General features: G+C 37.7%; 1 protein-coding gene across 2 annotated transcripts in view; it reads right to left on the minus strand.

Annotated features, from left to right (window-relative positions):
- LMBR1 (limb development membrane protein 1) overlaps positions 1 to 15,944 on the minus strand; it is a 71,078-nt gene that overhangs the window by 44,465 nt on the left and 10,669 nt on the right. The window contains exons 2-4 of one of the 2 annotated variants that reach the window (XM_014945012.1): positions 10,658 to 10,730; positions 8,179 to 8,218; positions 5,650 to 5,789 (exon numbers count right to left, since the gene is read on the minus strand). In XM_014945012.1, the coding sequence (XP_014800498.1) occupies positions 5,650 to 5,789; positions 8,179 to 8,218; positions 10,658 to 10,730 (253 nt within the window). Of the gene's footprint in view, positions 1 to 5,649; positions 5,790 to 8,178; positions 8,219 to 10,657; positions 10,731 to 15,944 lie in introns of those variants that run through there. The other variant, XM_014945013.1, reaches the window with a different exon arrangement.

Below are 15,944 nucleotides of genomic sequence, written 5' to 3' on the forward strand. Positions count from 1 at the left end.
GTCTAATGAAGTATGGGCTAGGGAAGTAGACTCTGAGATAGACTGGAAATTGGCTGAGCATCTGGGTTCAAAGGGTTGTGACCAGTGGTACAAAGTCAGGTTGGAAGCCAGTCACCAGTGGCATACTCCAGGGGGTCAATATTGGGATTAACATCTTCATTAATGACCTGGATGATGGGAGAGCAGGCATCCTCAGCAAGTTTGCTGGAGATACAAGATGAGGAGCAGCAGCGGCCTTCCACTCAGGTGAACCTCAAACAGGCTGGACAAATGGTCACACAGCACACTGGGGACCAATTGTCCCAAAAGTAGCTTTGCAGAAAAGGCCTTCGAGGTTCTGTCAGACACTATGTTGAACCTGAGCAGGCAACGTGTCGCTGCAAAGGTGGCCAAGAGCATCCTGGGCTGCATTAGAAGAAGTGTTGCCAGCAGCTGAGGGAGGTGGTCCTTCCTCTCTACTCAGTGCTGGTGGCACACATCTGGAGCACTGTGTCCAGCTGTGGGCTCCTCTGTACTAGACAGACAAGGCCATGCTGGAGCGAGTCCAAAGAACCACGAAGATAAACAGATCAGAGCACCTGTCATACAAGGAGAGGCCATGAAAGCTGCAATTGTTTACCCTTGAAAAGAGAGGACTTAGAGATTTTATCAAATGTACATAAATATCTGATGTATAAGGGGGAAAGGAAAATAGTCAGACTCTTCACAGCGGTATCCAGTGAATGGAGAAGCACAAATTGAAAAATCAGAAAGTCTACTTAAACATAAGTGGGGGGAAGGAGAAGAAAACCACAACAAAAACAAACCAACCCAAACTTTTTCCACTGTGATCATAGTCAAACACTGCAACAGGTTGCCCATAGAGCTTTTGTAATCTCCATCCTTCCACAGATTCAGACCCGAATGGGCACTGCCTTGAGCAGCTGTCTCTAACTGACCCTGCTTTGACCAGGGGGCGAAAACTAGACGATTTCCAGAGGTCCCTTCCAACCTCAACCATTCTGTGATCTAGGTGAAAAATCAACAACTGACTAAAACTAGGACATCTGTAAGACACATGTGATATCTGCAGGAAGGGAAAAGGTTTAGAAAGCAATCTGAAGTGAAAACTGATCCTGTGATTTCCATTAAGGGTCTCTGCTCCATTACAATTTTCTAAGTTGAACACTTTCTGAACAGCGTTTCTGGTGCCTAAGCATGAATTCATCACCATCCTATCAAAAGTTGTGCAGGATGCAGTGTTTCTTCACTATAAAAGCTTACCTGCAACTTAGTAGCTGGCAGGTTTAACTAGCATCACATGTTCTGCACCCTGAAAACATACTTTTCATCTTGTAGTTGAGGAAAACAGGCTTAGTCCCCACCCTCCCCAAAACACACATTTCTACAATTCTGCAGGACTATATCATATCACCTGAAATACAAAAAAGAACATCCCCCATAATAAGAAAATTTGAGCTAACAGCTTTGTTAATTTCTTTATTCTCATATACAGGCTTGTTCATTTCCTTCTTTGAAATGTTCATTCCCTGTTCTTTCCAAAATGGACAGAGACATTTACTGCATGTCTGGGGAATTCATTATTGAGAGAAATTCCCATATTTAGTTCCAAGTATAAAATAGTTAGCAGTTATCTTCACCTACACCCCTTAAAAAAAACCACAACGATTTCACCATATACACTTCTTCTTTCCCTAAATGAAATTATTTAAATTTCAAGGAGAAATAAAAACATGAGGGGAAGAAGGAAGCAGAGGGGGACAAATCTATTTCTGCAGTTGATAGCACCAGGATACCAGGAACCAAAGTTAGCCAAATAAGCTACAGAAAACAAAACAGGAAAATTACAAAATATGTATGAAATATAATACTCAATTGCTAAAGTAAACAGACTGCCTAAAGGTGGCTAAACTCCCTTTAACAAAGAGGGGGATTTTTCCTTTTGAATTTGTTTAGCCAGGAAGCTCCTGTTACCATTCAAGAAACATTCAGGCATAGCAACATCAGCAAGAATGTCATTAACAGCCCTTACTAGGGATACATTAACTTAAGCACTCTGCATATTTTTGGTCTTCCACCACCACCACCCATCCCCCCCACCCCCCCCCGAAAATTAAGACACCAGTGTTGGAGTAGAAACACTATTAGATGGGGCTGGGGGTCTTATTTCACCCATTTTCTCTAACTGCAGAAAAATAGTGCATTCAGTTACCTAATGCAAAGCTGAACAACTGGTTGTCCTAATTTCAGCAGCTCTATTGCCTGTCTACAATGTCAAACACATCTATTCCGTGTCCACAATGTAACACAGTACTTAGAAGCTACATAATATGCACAGAACATTTTAAGGGAAGAGAGAGTAGTACACATCCAGGGTGATTTTTAAGTGAAAATCCAGAAATTAATACATTAGCAGCTGATAGGAACCATATTTACAGAATATTAAATTACAGAGCTACAACATGCATGTAAAGTTCTGAGAGGTAAGGCCAGTGCTGTAGTGCTGCTGACATACATATACACTTTCCTCAAAGTAAAGAGCATATACAGCCCTCTTCTGCCCCTACAGTATTTCTTATCCTAATTTGATAATTCAGAAATCAAATTAAAATAGACTCAAAAATAATTATATCCTACTACATTGACTGAATCATAAAATTGCATGGGAGAGACTTGCAAATATCAACATAATATAAAAGTTTTAAGTAGTCTATCAGAATAGTTTAATTTTATTTTTTTCATTTTTAGAGACCTAAGACTATCCCCCATAAAACAAGTTAATAAAAAATAAAAATTAAACATCTCTCAGTCTTTGGCAAACAGATGATATACTCGGTAATTTTTCAACTTTCTTATTCATGGCTGTTTCATTACATTTTACCCCCACCTGGTGGTTGTGTCCAACAACAGCAAAAGTGAACAAGCAGTTGTCACAAGTATTTCTGGGTTTAGTTGAACACATATTAGGTCAGAATGCTTATACTGGAGCCAGGTATGGGCTTTCTGCCTGGTTCCATAAATTGGCGGTGTATATTTTCTATTTTTCTATATGGCACAACTAATGCAACAGTCTACAGTGTAAAAACCCTTAAAGTTAAATTGAAGTACCTCAGACTGTATCTGTAATTGATACATCTAGCAAAATTGAAGTGTTTTAAAGCAATACAAATTCTCCCATTTGATAACATTTGCAAAGCGGTAAGCAAACCACAGGTGAAGGCTGTGCAGCATTGCAGAGATACAAACATTTTCTGAACTTGAGTGCTTCTGGCAGCACTATCAGCGTTCAAAACTTGCACAGGTATTTCATAACTAACTTCAAAAAAATATTGCCACTACAAGGAATATTCGTTTTTTAAAAGCAGTGCAAGGCTATTTTGCGAACCTAGTGAACACCACAAGAGGGAGCCCTAACCCAAGGGAATGTTTTGAAATAAAGTACAAGGATTTTTGGCAAGTTGCAGAAAAACAGCCCGTGGTCAGATCCAAAGTCTACTGATTTTTCCGAAATCCTCACACCAAACGTGGTATATCTTGGTTTAGTTCAGTCACATCTCACCCCAGCATAAGCTTCACAATACGCTGTCAAACTTGACTTCCTTGCTAGCAATAACTACTGGACTTACAAAAATATAAACTATACTGTGCATCCATAAAATGGTACTTTCAAAAGATTATCACCTTAAAATCAAAATATGACCATCACTGGAAAATTCAAAGGCGCTCTTGTGCGATGGCTACTTTTTCCAGCAGATTTCCAGCTAACCCAATTTCTCTAAAGTACTGTAGCAATTCTGACAGAATGAAAAATATCTGAATTGGTCATTATATAATTTTCACTCTCGGAAATATTTTATTGTAGTTTCTCTAAAATCAATTCAGACACAGAAGGAAGGGTTATTTTCCTTTTTTTTTTCCCATGTCTGGAAGAATATAAATATGTCTGAGCAGCCAAATCTGCGTGAAAAATGAGAATTACCTGGGTTTTTTTCTTCCAAGTAGGAGACATACAAAATTAGCAAACTTCCCCTTGTCACTTTACATCCTGCAAACATTCCTTCTTGCCTCCCACTGCACACTCCTGAGCAGGAGCTGTCTCTAGACAAACACCTCATCAATTGCAAATCCAGCTGTGCCCTGGATTTCCTGATGTCACACCAGGATATTAACCCAGGTGATATTTCTATACCCATCCTGGGCAGTTCATCCCTACTTCTTTTTGGTTGTGAGCTCAGGAGTTCCCCATTAAGCCAAGTCAACCTCCTATTACACCTGTTCATTTTCTTGCACACCGAGGTGCACATTATGGTGCTTGACTTGAAGGTTATCCTTGAAAGTAAGCATCTCTCCTGGTTTCTTTTGCCTTCAGGGCACTCTCCAGTAAGGTCCCACATACACACTTCCTAAAGAGGACAAAGCCTATTCCCTCAAAAATCTAATGGCTTTATTCTACTATTTTGCTTCCTCACTTTTCTCAAATCTTAAACTACTGTCACCACAGTCAGGGTGACCATTGACCACCAGCTTCTCCTCATTCATGGGTTAGAAAAAACAAATTCTTTTACTGTCCAGATAACACAAAAAATACTTAACTAGTTTCACAGAGATGACAGACAATACGCATTATTTCCTGTCTTCACCTATTCCCATTTAATTTGTTGTAAACTTCTTTAATCTTACAAAAAAGAAAACCAACAAACCACCCTTGCAAGTTAGGGATCTGGCAATTCATAGTTCGCTGTCTTGGAGTATTATTGGACATTTGGCAAAAAGCACACATTTTTCAGTGAAAAATCCTCCAAAGCCCAATTACTATCTCTTCACTAGAGCAGAAAAAGGACAGCACTGTTAACTTGTAAATTATTTGTTCCAGATTACATAAATTGTCTCACATCATGAAAGAACTAGCTCGTTTCTCCAGCCAAAGCTACTAAAGAATGTCCTGTTTACACCAGTTTTTTCCCTTAGACACATAGAAGTGTCAAAATTATTTTCAAATATTAGCATCCACTATACTTCATAGCAGTAAGCATGTTAACCAATACTGGAAAACATGCAAAACTCACTCTGCCAGACATCAAGGCTACAAGAACAAGTAATATTCTTTCCTTGCATCTTGTTTTCCTTGAAATAGTTTTTCTTTTGTCTTTTTACCATACTCAATACAATTACATTATGTAATTTTCCTTGTTTACAAATAAATCACTAACAGCTGGACTTACCTAATCCCAACTGCTCATAGCCAGCAAGTTTCTTAAAACAAGTTTTTATTTTGAGAATAAATTTATACGCATTATCATAAAGAGATAGGGTTATAAATCTCGCATTAATACATGAGGAAGATGTTTCAACAGTATGTATTCAGGTTAGCTTCTAGTAGTTCTTACTCTACGTTAATAATCAAAGCAGTGAATTTGGTTTAATTCCATCAAGACTGCATAATTCTTTAAAAAAGAAAACCCAACAGAACAGTTAAGACATACTTTTGTGCTATATCACACAGCAGCAAACAATCTAGCCAGTAACATATTAACAACTAAATTCAATTAGATTCTTAAATGAAATGGAGTTATTAGGTTGAAAATAAAAACATATCTGTTCACGTATAATGAAGACATCCATTTTAATTATATTATGCCGAGTACTAACCATGAATTAGTGAGCCATTTAACCACTGAATATAGTAGTTTTGCGGAAAAGAAAGCAGGATCTCATTGCTGATTATTGAGAAAGGTAGAAGCAGGACTGCACCAGCTGAAACTGCTAGAGTGAAGGTGCTCAAGAACAGCCTGAAATTTAAAGAAATGTACCACTGTTACCACCAACATGCTCTGAACATGGGGAAAAAAGTAGTTAGCCTACCTATTAATCAGTGTCTGAAGGCAACATATTCTTACACTGTAAAGGGGAAGGAGAAACTGTGACTTCTAATATTTAACCTCCAAAAAGGTCATTTCAAATACCAAGAAGTTTACAGAATCCAGCAAATATAATTAGCTTTTAACAACTACTACAACTCTTCTCTTTGGACTTGCACACATTGAATTCCAATGTCATACACAGGTTAAACTGGAACTCATGGAATATCTTTTCATAAGCCTCCTATTTTAGTTTTCATTTCCCACATACCCACTCAGAATAAAAAAAATCCATTTCTATATTCTTACTAAAATTTTTAAAAGCATAGCAGCTTTTTAATGTCTAAAAAGTAAGTACAATTATACCATAAGCAAGTATTTTAATACCAAACAACAACAACAACAAAAAATCGCTTTTCTTTCGCAAAGTAGTTATCTAATATTATTTCATAGCTTGGGGTTTTCCGATAGCTATAAAGTCAATACAGAGGAATTATCAGAATTATACAAAATACTTAAGCTTACTCTTTTTAGATCCCAAATACAATACATGAAATGCCATCTTGTGGCATTGTGTTCTTCAAAAAAATAAGACCAACAAAAAACATTTTTACAGAACTAATCCAATGCTAGAATAAAATTAGAAATAATTCTCAAAATTCCACGACGAAAAAAGATAAACTTCAATAGATCATCCCTACAACAGGAATATCAATAAGTAATATCTTACTTTTCCTTAGTAGTCTACAAATCCATTTTTCACTCTCACAATACTTACCTTACAGAAGAAAGTATGGTTGACTAGTTTTATTAAAAAAAAAAATTCTTATATGTTTTTATTGGTGGTTTCTGAGGTATTTTTGCTTTTCATTTAAGGATGTTTAAGTACTCTAAGCCAGAATTGTGAAACTTAACACACTACAGCCTTTCGAGGTGCTACAGCAGTTTGGCTTTCTTTTCTCCCCCAACCCAAGTCCTGACAATTATACTATGCAAAGAAATATCAATCCGTGTATGTTTGACAGTTACTGCATTTTGGAAAATAACATGCACACTTAAGGAACAAGACAGCTCAGGTTAAATGAACAAGCAGCATTTTATATTTAAAACAACACTTAACGAAAAGCTATTACTCTGATGGAAGTGCTAATCTTGTCTTACACTGTTTTTGCATGAATAACACAGTATTTATAATTTATATTTGTTGCATTTTAAAACTAAACTAGAAAATAGATGCAGGGGGGATAACAGTTAAAAAGACAAATTGTACTAATTTTACCCTTTGAATGTCAAAAAATTCAGAACCAGGCTAAAACCACAGCTGCTATGAAAAATCATTCAATCTAGAGGAGCCCTCACTGTAGTGGCACAGGAGAGATTGTCCCCAACTTGAGAAGGAAGAGCTTCATAGCATTTAGAAGTACTTTTCTCTAGATCTGAAGTAGACCTTGTGGCAAGTAAGTATTTCAAATTCACAAAAAGTATTGGTATCAGACAATACTGGGAGAAGCGCGTCTAAGATTTACATCACCCTTGTACATCTTTCAAGCTTGCCACAAATGCACAACTAAAAGTGAACAGCTTGCAATGTACTCGGCTCTTTCCCAGGGTACAAGACAAATCAATAAAACACTCAGTGAGCTCTCCTTCCAAGAGGATGACACTACCACCATGGAAGAACTAACAACACTGTAATACTTGCAAGCAGCAAGTCCACATAGTTTAGCAAATCATGTAACCGAGAGGGCAGCAACAGCTCACAGATGGTCTGTAAATCTTCAGACATATTTAAGTAGCAGAGATTAATATCTAGCTTTACAAAGGAAGAGGAGAAAGAGCTGCTGGCAGACCAGCAGGTCTGGCAAGTACTCGTCTTCCAGTTGTTATTCTTTTTTAAGCTTTTTTTAAGATGATCTAATACAGATGTCTACTTTGGGGTGAGCTAACTTTTTTCCAGGATCCATTGCCTCCCTTCACAGGGCTTCCATCAACTGCAGCTCGAACTTAAACCACCTACATCTTAGAGACCTAAATATAGGTGCAGGTCTTGCACTGAATCCCACCTCTGGCATCAGGTCCTCATGCAATATTCTGTGTGCTTACCAGGAAAGCCACAGGTGAAAAAAGCCCTGGATCAAACTATCTTGCCTCTTCCATATTACAAGATACTATTTGATCAAATCTTTTTCCCTCTGCCCTCTAGCAATCTGTTTTACTATCACATTTAAATTGGACTGTTATTTATTTGGAAGCATACAAAATTCCTACCATAACAATATATTCAGGAAAAGAGAGTTCTGCAAAAAAGAGCTATACATACGATATTCTGTTAACGATGGCATCTTCATCCTCTTGCTCATCTGAAATTTAAATTACAGCAGGTTATATTCAATACTTAAGTCATCTTTTTTCAGGCCAAAATGTATATACATAGGAATAATTTTAAGTTACATTGTTTTAGTAATTCTAAATTTAATTGTATTAGCATCTATATTTTAAAAACATTCCTACCAAAAAATAATGGGTTTTTTTTGCTAATCTTAAACTCTTCTCAATCAATATAACTATGGAGTTATTTCACTTAAACATGCAGATCAAAAATTCTTGGAAACATCTTCCAGGGGACCCTACGGCAAACAAGCTTTCAAACTACTACTACTACGGCTGCTGTTAGGAACTGCCCCTTTGGGCATCTCTGCAACCATGGAGAGCAGGCAAGCTACAGGAAAGTCTCAGGGTCCACTGCTATAAATCCCTGAATAGATGTTTCACTTTCAGTATTAATGTAATTTTTAAAACAAGAAGGCATACCCAGAACAGTCATGATGACCACACAGTTCCTTCCCCTTACTCATCCCTCTTCCCGACTCCTGGGGATTTGAGGGAGGGGGAAAGAAGAGTTGCTGTTAGTTCTTGTTTTGGATTAAAGATACCATGGCTTCCCTTCTGGTATCCCACATTTTAGGTCATTTTTGTTCATTTATTCCTCAATTAATATTTCAACTTTTTGAAATATTATCAACAGTTAAATCAGAGGTCAAACTCTAATATAGCCTTCATTTATTCTTTATATGCTTCTCTATACACATTTGTACACAAATGTATGCATTTCTACATTTGAAGTAATTTTAGAGTCAGCTTTAAGTCTCCCCAGTTTCTCATGAGAGGTAACTCAAATTTATTTTGAATTCTAAGAATAAATACAGCCAGGTCTTTCAAGTTCTTAAGAGTCATACACACACTTGAAATGAGCATGTAGCCACTAACAGCATGCTATGGTGAAATTCTTCTGTGAAAGTACATTGGGTTATTGTTTCTGGTTTTTTGATGGGAATCTCATGGTTTTGACAGAGACCAAGTCAAGGTCCCTTATGAAACATTTTGGCTAAAAAGCTTGTTGTAGGACAGCAAACAATTTTTCCTGAAAGAATTCCAAGCGTTAACTCTTCAAACATGTCCCATCAGGAAGATCCTAGAGTAGGCTACAAAGTTTGCCTCTAACTAAACACTCACAAAGCTTTCATAAAGTCAGGACAGCTGCAGAGTAGTCCCTCTCACTAGCTGATGAGATCAACTGCCAAAAAGGTAATAAAAGTGTCTTTACATCCAATAGTGTTTGCCAAACCAGCTCTCCATCCCTGTTCTTCCCTATCTCCAAATGGCAGCTGCTTTGTAGCATCCAAAATACTTATCAGGATCAGAAGATAGTATCTGTCTTACTTGTTTATTTTTTATGTTTAAAGAAGTGCACTTTTTTTTAAAGGTATTACATTTCCTGAAAAGTTCACTTTTTTTAAACATGAATCCATCTATTCAAGCAGCTCCATCATAACACAGGTCACTACAGTTCAATAAACAGTTTCCATTAAAGTTCAAAGTGCCAAGATCATCACGCATAAGAATGCTTCTCCAGCATGACCGACTATTACCAAGCACCAAGGCCCCAGATAAGCTGTCAAGGGTCAAAGATTCTGTCATTTTATACAGATTTTTATGCTATTTGTCTCTAGAAGAAAATGACAGGGGTTCCTACAGACAATTTTCAGAAAGACAGTATTTCTAAAGGAAAAAAAATACAGAATTATCTAAAGGAATAAGACTTGAGTGGTGAGGTCATAAAGAACAAGTTAAGAACACTGAAATAACTGTACATGAACAAAGCCAGGATGTTTATAAGAAATCCACTACTTCCCTTTTGTATTACTGGCAACCCTTTCACTTTACCAGCTAAACCTCAGAACGTGATTTTGGTGCTAGAACACAGCCTGAAAATACTTATTCTGGAAAAACTGACATTAAAGAAGAACAAGATCTAAAGGCAAGGGAGGCAGAAGCATCTATTTGAAATTCTCTCCTTTCTTCACTCTCAAAACAGAGAAATTTCAGGCTGCCTCAGAGCCACAAAAGATCACCTGATTGTGGCCATCCACCCCACCTCTGTAACAGCCACCCAGCCTCACTCAATTGCAGAGAGCCCTCTATGGCACTCACTGACCCTTTCCCTGAGATGCTCCAGTGCACTCCCTCCCTCGGTCAGAGATATTAGAAGGCACCCTGAAGGGTCTGAGAAGTAGCAAACAGGCACCAGGGAAGTGATGGAAACTCATGGCTCAGGGACAAAGGGAAGAGATAAAGGACAAGACAGCAGCATATAAGATCAGATCAGTCCAGGCCACCACAGACCAGCAGCCTGAGAAACACTTTTGGTCAGAGAGATCTAGTTCTTCTGCTTTCCTTTCACCCACTCAGTTGAAAACCAAAATATATCTATTTAATATATTAAAAAAGTCTATGCTTACCTGCTTTCCTTTTGTATCTTGTGATTATGAAGTAGGAAACTATGTAGAGAACAGCAAATAGGAGAAAACAAATCTGGAAAAAAAAATTGCATGTATTAGGTTGTGAAGAAATGGCTGAATTATAATAAGAATAAACAGAAAATCCAGCATCAACAATTTAAAATTTAATTCAGATCAACAAAATTCCATGTAAACGTCAACAGTTATGTTTTATATCATATTAATAGAAAGTTAAACCAATAAGAACAGTTTAACTAGAATAACAGGTATTGGATCAATTATATGGCCAGCAAGTTTTACTCTAAAATTAAGAAACTTTAAGAATTATTTACAGTGCAATTTTTTGCTTGAGGAAGGGTGGGGTGGTCTGGGGTGTTTTCTGAAGTTTGAATGCACTTGAATTGTAGAAGTTACCACACTGCGTATCCCCTTCACGTGTAACCTAAGGGTAATTGTATTTTACGCAATGTGCTCTTCAAGATCTATTTTGGAGTAAGCTAAAACGTATATGGAAAGAAGGGAGTTCTGTTTACTGTTTCCATCGTGTCTTGAATCAAATAAATTGCAGGCAACAATACACACAGAGAGTCTCATCTGCCTACAGTGGATGTCCAAGCATGAGACAACATGACATTTCCTTTATGCTCAGAAGCCAAGGGCACAAATTCCCTCCTCATAAGGTAGGCAGCTTATTTAGGTCAGATGTACCTTGAGCCCAGCGCGACCTCCATCAAGCTGTTTCTAAGATTTGACACTAGAATTTCAATACAATAAGGCAAGATGACCAGAACACCTACAAACACGTTGGCAATCTTGGAGGAAAAGAATCAAGCAGCAAGGCAGCTTTAACCCTCCAAGCCTTTGTGAGAAACAAAATCAAAGAAGAAAATATTTGCTCCTGAATGAGGCATCAGTGGCTCAACACCGCTTCCTTAATCTTCTCTGTTAATACCTATTAAAAACATGAGTCAGAAACGAACAAGGAAGCAGCATGCCATTCCATGATGCCATGGCCATTAGCCATCACTAGCACCTGAGCAGTCACAGTGACCAGCGCTGTGTGACAACAGCCTCTTCTGCCTGTTCAGCTGCCAGGAGCCAGGTTATCCACACACCACGGGCTGAGAAGCTACTTGAACTGGCCCAAATCATTAAGATTCTTTTGCTTGTGCACGATACTAGCCCCCACCTAATAAGCCTTAGCACACCACAGTTAACCAACTGAATCAGGCAAAACTGTTGCAGCAGTTTTTATTATTAAAGTGAGTTTGCCCTATTACCTGTATAAGGTTTTTGCTTCTGTGTTCTTGCTAAATGTTGTGTGGTTTTGTTAAATGTGTTCTATTTCAATCTGAGCTTTAATCTCCTTTGTGACCTGAGATTGCAAAATTACTTCAGAAGCACAGATGAAGTATTTCTTTAGTTGATCATTTAAAGATTTGTTGCTTTTAAGAAGTCACAGTCTTTAAAAAAAAAATCAGGAGCAAAAAAGCTACCCTAAGTGAAAGGAAAAAGTGAAAGCAAAGGTAGTGATGACAGCTCTTAAAAATTTACATCTAAATAAGCGTATTACATCCAAATCAGCAGAGTCGCAGGGGGAAAACGTGTCAATCAGGAAAGACAGACTTTAAGAAATACCAATAAAAATAAACCGGGAGAGTTATTTCTCTCTCTGCAGTCAGACATTTTAGATAAAACACCAAAGCATAACCAAGCATCTAAGCATGACATTTGGGTGCCTGCAACTGCCCCATGGATGTACCCCAGTACGGTGACACGGGTCTGAAAGTGGCAGCTGAGCTCGTTCTCTGCACAGGCAGGGACATCAGAAATACAGATGCTGGAAATCATTCATAATTAGATCTCTGAATTCAAATATTTAACCTGAATAGCATTCACTGCTCCAACTTTCCAGAGGACGCTTCAAAGAGGAAAGGATCTCGATGAAGAATTTTTCAAGTAAATAATTATATTAATAAAGAATTTTACTAAGATTAAGTTAAAAAAATATGCTAGTATATTTTTGAATCTAGAAAAAAAGAAGAACCTCAGAATAGCCTTGGGTTTTCAGAGTACTCTGACACAGCTTGTCCTATCAGTATCAGAAAACGCTGTGCCAGTGCTGAAAGAGTCCTTCTCTAAGTTTCCAGTTCCTCTGAAAACTAGACCAAGGCTACAGACAGAGACATCTAATTTTAGGCATCCACTTTTGAAAATTAGGTATCACATACAGAGGTCAGTAATATTCTTTTAAAAAAAAAATCTGTCAGACCCAAATAACGCTGCCCCTGTGTAAAATAAAGACATAGTTAAGCCCATTTTTGGTTTAATTTTATTTAAGACAAGAACCAAAATTACTGCAGCCTTGTTTGTATCTTCAAATAAAATAGGTGACCTCTATTCTATCTGTGATAGCAAGGTTACAATGAAAATGTGGGTCTGTACTTAAAATACCTCAGTTATCTGAGGGGTGCCTTATGAGGGCAGATGAAAGCTGTCCAGCAATGCGAACTGTCAAATGTTTTACTTCTAGTTTTAGATGACAGCTACTTTGCAACTCAGCAATAAGGTGTAACTATATATCTTGGTATAATTATCCCTCTACCTCTGTCAGAACTGAGAACAGTTCTGTAAATATTTTATAAAGTAGTTTATTACTGAAAATCCACATAATTTTAATGTGATCAAAAAAGAAATAAGTAAATTCTAATCAATGAAAGCTTTAGGAGCTTAACAAAAGAGAATTTGTAAATTAGAAGTCCTTCACACTGACCAAAACAAGTCAATAAGCCAACTCAGAAATATTAATTCAGTCTCAATTTCTACTTAGCGAAACTTGTGATCCTGAAGTGTTTCTACCCCTGCTTTCTGAATAGCTTTTGAAAGGGAGTAGCAATAGCCAGCATCCTAACTATTTTTAGAGTGGAACTCAGTTAAGTTGGGGAAAAGGAATGTGTTGTCCATAACAGCTGAAGAATACACTCCACTGTCCTGTCACTCTGTAGCCCTAGGTTCTTACGCCTCATACTGCTCTTTGTTTCAGGCTTTGTTTTGTACTGGAAAAAAAAATAAAATACAACTTGTTTGTACTTGTTCTAGCTTCAGTTCATGTTTCTCAATTATGACTGGGCTTGTATGCAGAACTCCAGGTAAGACCTTATGGCTATATGTGACAGCACTAAGCCTTCCTTTCTGTACTGAATATACTTCAAGATATTTACTTAAGAATCACGCTAGTAACTTAGCATTATTCTCTGATCACTGAATCCATCCATGCTGTCCTCCACAATCGCTTCCAGCAGAGCAGCTCTCAAATTACAGTAGAAACTTGTTTTTAGGGTTCAAGCTCATAACCATGTCTTTTTTTATTCTCTTTTAAGAGCCACACCTTAAGTTCATACTTTATCTATTATTTGGGGGTAATCAAGTCCTTACTGCACCATGTTCTAACCTTGCTTTGTACAGACTACGTCTCCTAAAGAATTGGATTTGTGCTAACAACAGAATGTTTTATTTCATTTTCATCTAAGCTGAGCAAGATTGCTCTTAATACCTTTTGTACAGACTATGTCTCCTAAAGAATTGGGTTTGTGCTAACAGAATGTTTTATTTCATTTTCATCTAAGCTGAGCAAGATTGCTCTTAATACAGATACCCAAGGAAACTGAATAGTAGCTTTTTTTCCCCAAACACAACACTATTGTCACATTCACTACAGCCAGTTTCTTACTCACTTCAGATCTTCTACTAAGGCCATTGAGTCTAGTTTAAGAAATACCTTCCAATGCATTTCCTGGATATAGCCCTACACTACAGCCAGTTTCTTACTTCAGATCTTCTACTAAGGCCAGTGAGTCTAGTTTAAGAAACACCTTCCAATGCATTTCCTGGATATAGCCCTTGGCACGTGCAAAAGAAATATTCTACCAATAGTCATGTGGCTTCAGAAAACACAGTTCTTCCAGGTTTGACTTGAGGAGACAGTGAAGAGAATGTACACAGCTGTGATGAAGAAGGATTTATGCTATTTCCTGACAGTGTCAACTTCAAAAAAAACAAACCAACAAAAAAAACCACCACAAAACCTTCTTATGTTAAATTTTATTTCCTTAAATTCATTCCAACTTTACAGAGGGGCAAAATAGTTGTGGATCTGTTGCCATAGTTAGATTGCTCCTAGGAAGCTACTTTAAACTGAACTCTGTTATATTCTCACACTATGGGGCAAATACACTCAGTCCCTGTTTGACCAGCTGCATCAAAACATAAAGGAAACTAAGAGGAGACTGAGAATTTTATATGGCTGTAGCAAAACAGTCAAGCAAAACAATTCTTAATAATTTTTAACTGTCTTTTTTTGGGTTTCCCCCTCCACACCACTCAATAACTGAAAATAAAGTGCATGGATTCTATGTTACACCTAGGGACTCCCTTTTAACAGGTGGCACATCAAGAAGTCTTCAAACCTTGAGCATATAACTCATTCACATCTCCTTGCACGGACTGGTAGGACAAGCAAAAGAAACCTGTCTTCCCCTGGAGTTCTTAATCTTCATTTGAAAAAGGAAGTGCTTTATGCTTCTGCTTAGGTTACAGACTAGACATGCCAAGAGAAGCTGCTTCTGGAGATGCACTGCACTACATTCTTCGGTATCTTGTATCCAGCTCTTCCATAGAGTCATACTTTTGGATCCGTCATCCAAGCATGATCCAAGTCATACTTTTGGACCTGTACCAGAGAGCTCTCAACTCCTGTGAGAACAGAGCTAGAGATAAACTGCATACACTACAGCTCGTAACTATCTGTATCTAAGGGGCTGGCACTGAAGAATCTTGTGTTAAAAACACGCAATAAAGGTCTGAACTAACTCACATTCCATTGTACTTATCCTACTGATGGTTACTAAAGATCAGCTGACATTAATTTGTCTGTGTGGATGATCTTTAAAACTTTGGCACTGAAATTCATGCCTTGGATCAGTAAAGCATCATCTTCTGTTGCAAGTGGTAGAGCTACACTTCCATGCCAAGAAAGAATATGCTCAAAATGCACAAGATACTCTTTTTTTTCCCTAATGCACATGATACAACTACTCTTCATAGTTGTCATTCATGTATGCGCACTTAAAGCTGCATTTTGTGCACAGAAAGATCAACAGCTTCTATTTATATAGCACAATATTCTTCCCAACTGCTGTGCAGGAAATACAGCTGCAGCTTATACCAGGAAAAAGCATACAGCTGTGTTGGCCAATACCTATCAGTGCGCCCCAAGAGCAACCTGGGC

Source organism: Calidris pugnax, unplaced genomic scaffold (genome assembly GCF_001431845.1).
Source record: "Calidris pugnax isolate Ruff unplaced genomic scaffold, ASM143184v1 scaffold54, whole genome shotgun sequence".
NCBI lineage: Eukaryota > Metazoa > Chordata > Aves > Charadriiformes > Scolopacidae > Calidris > Calidris pugnax.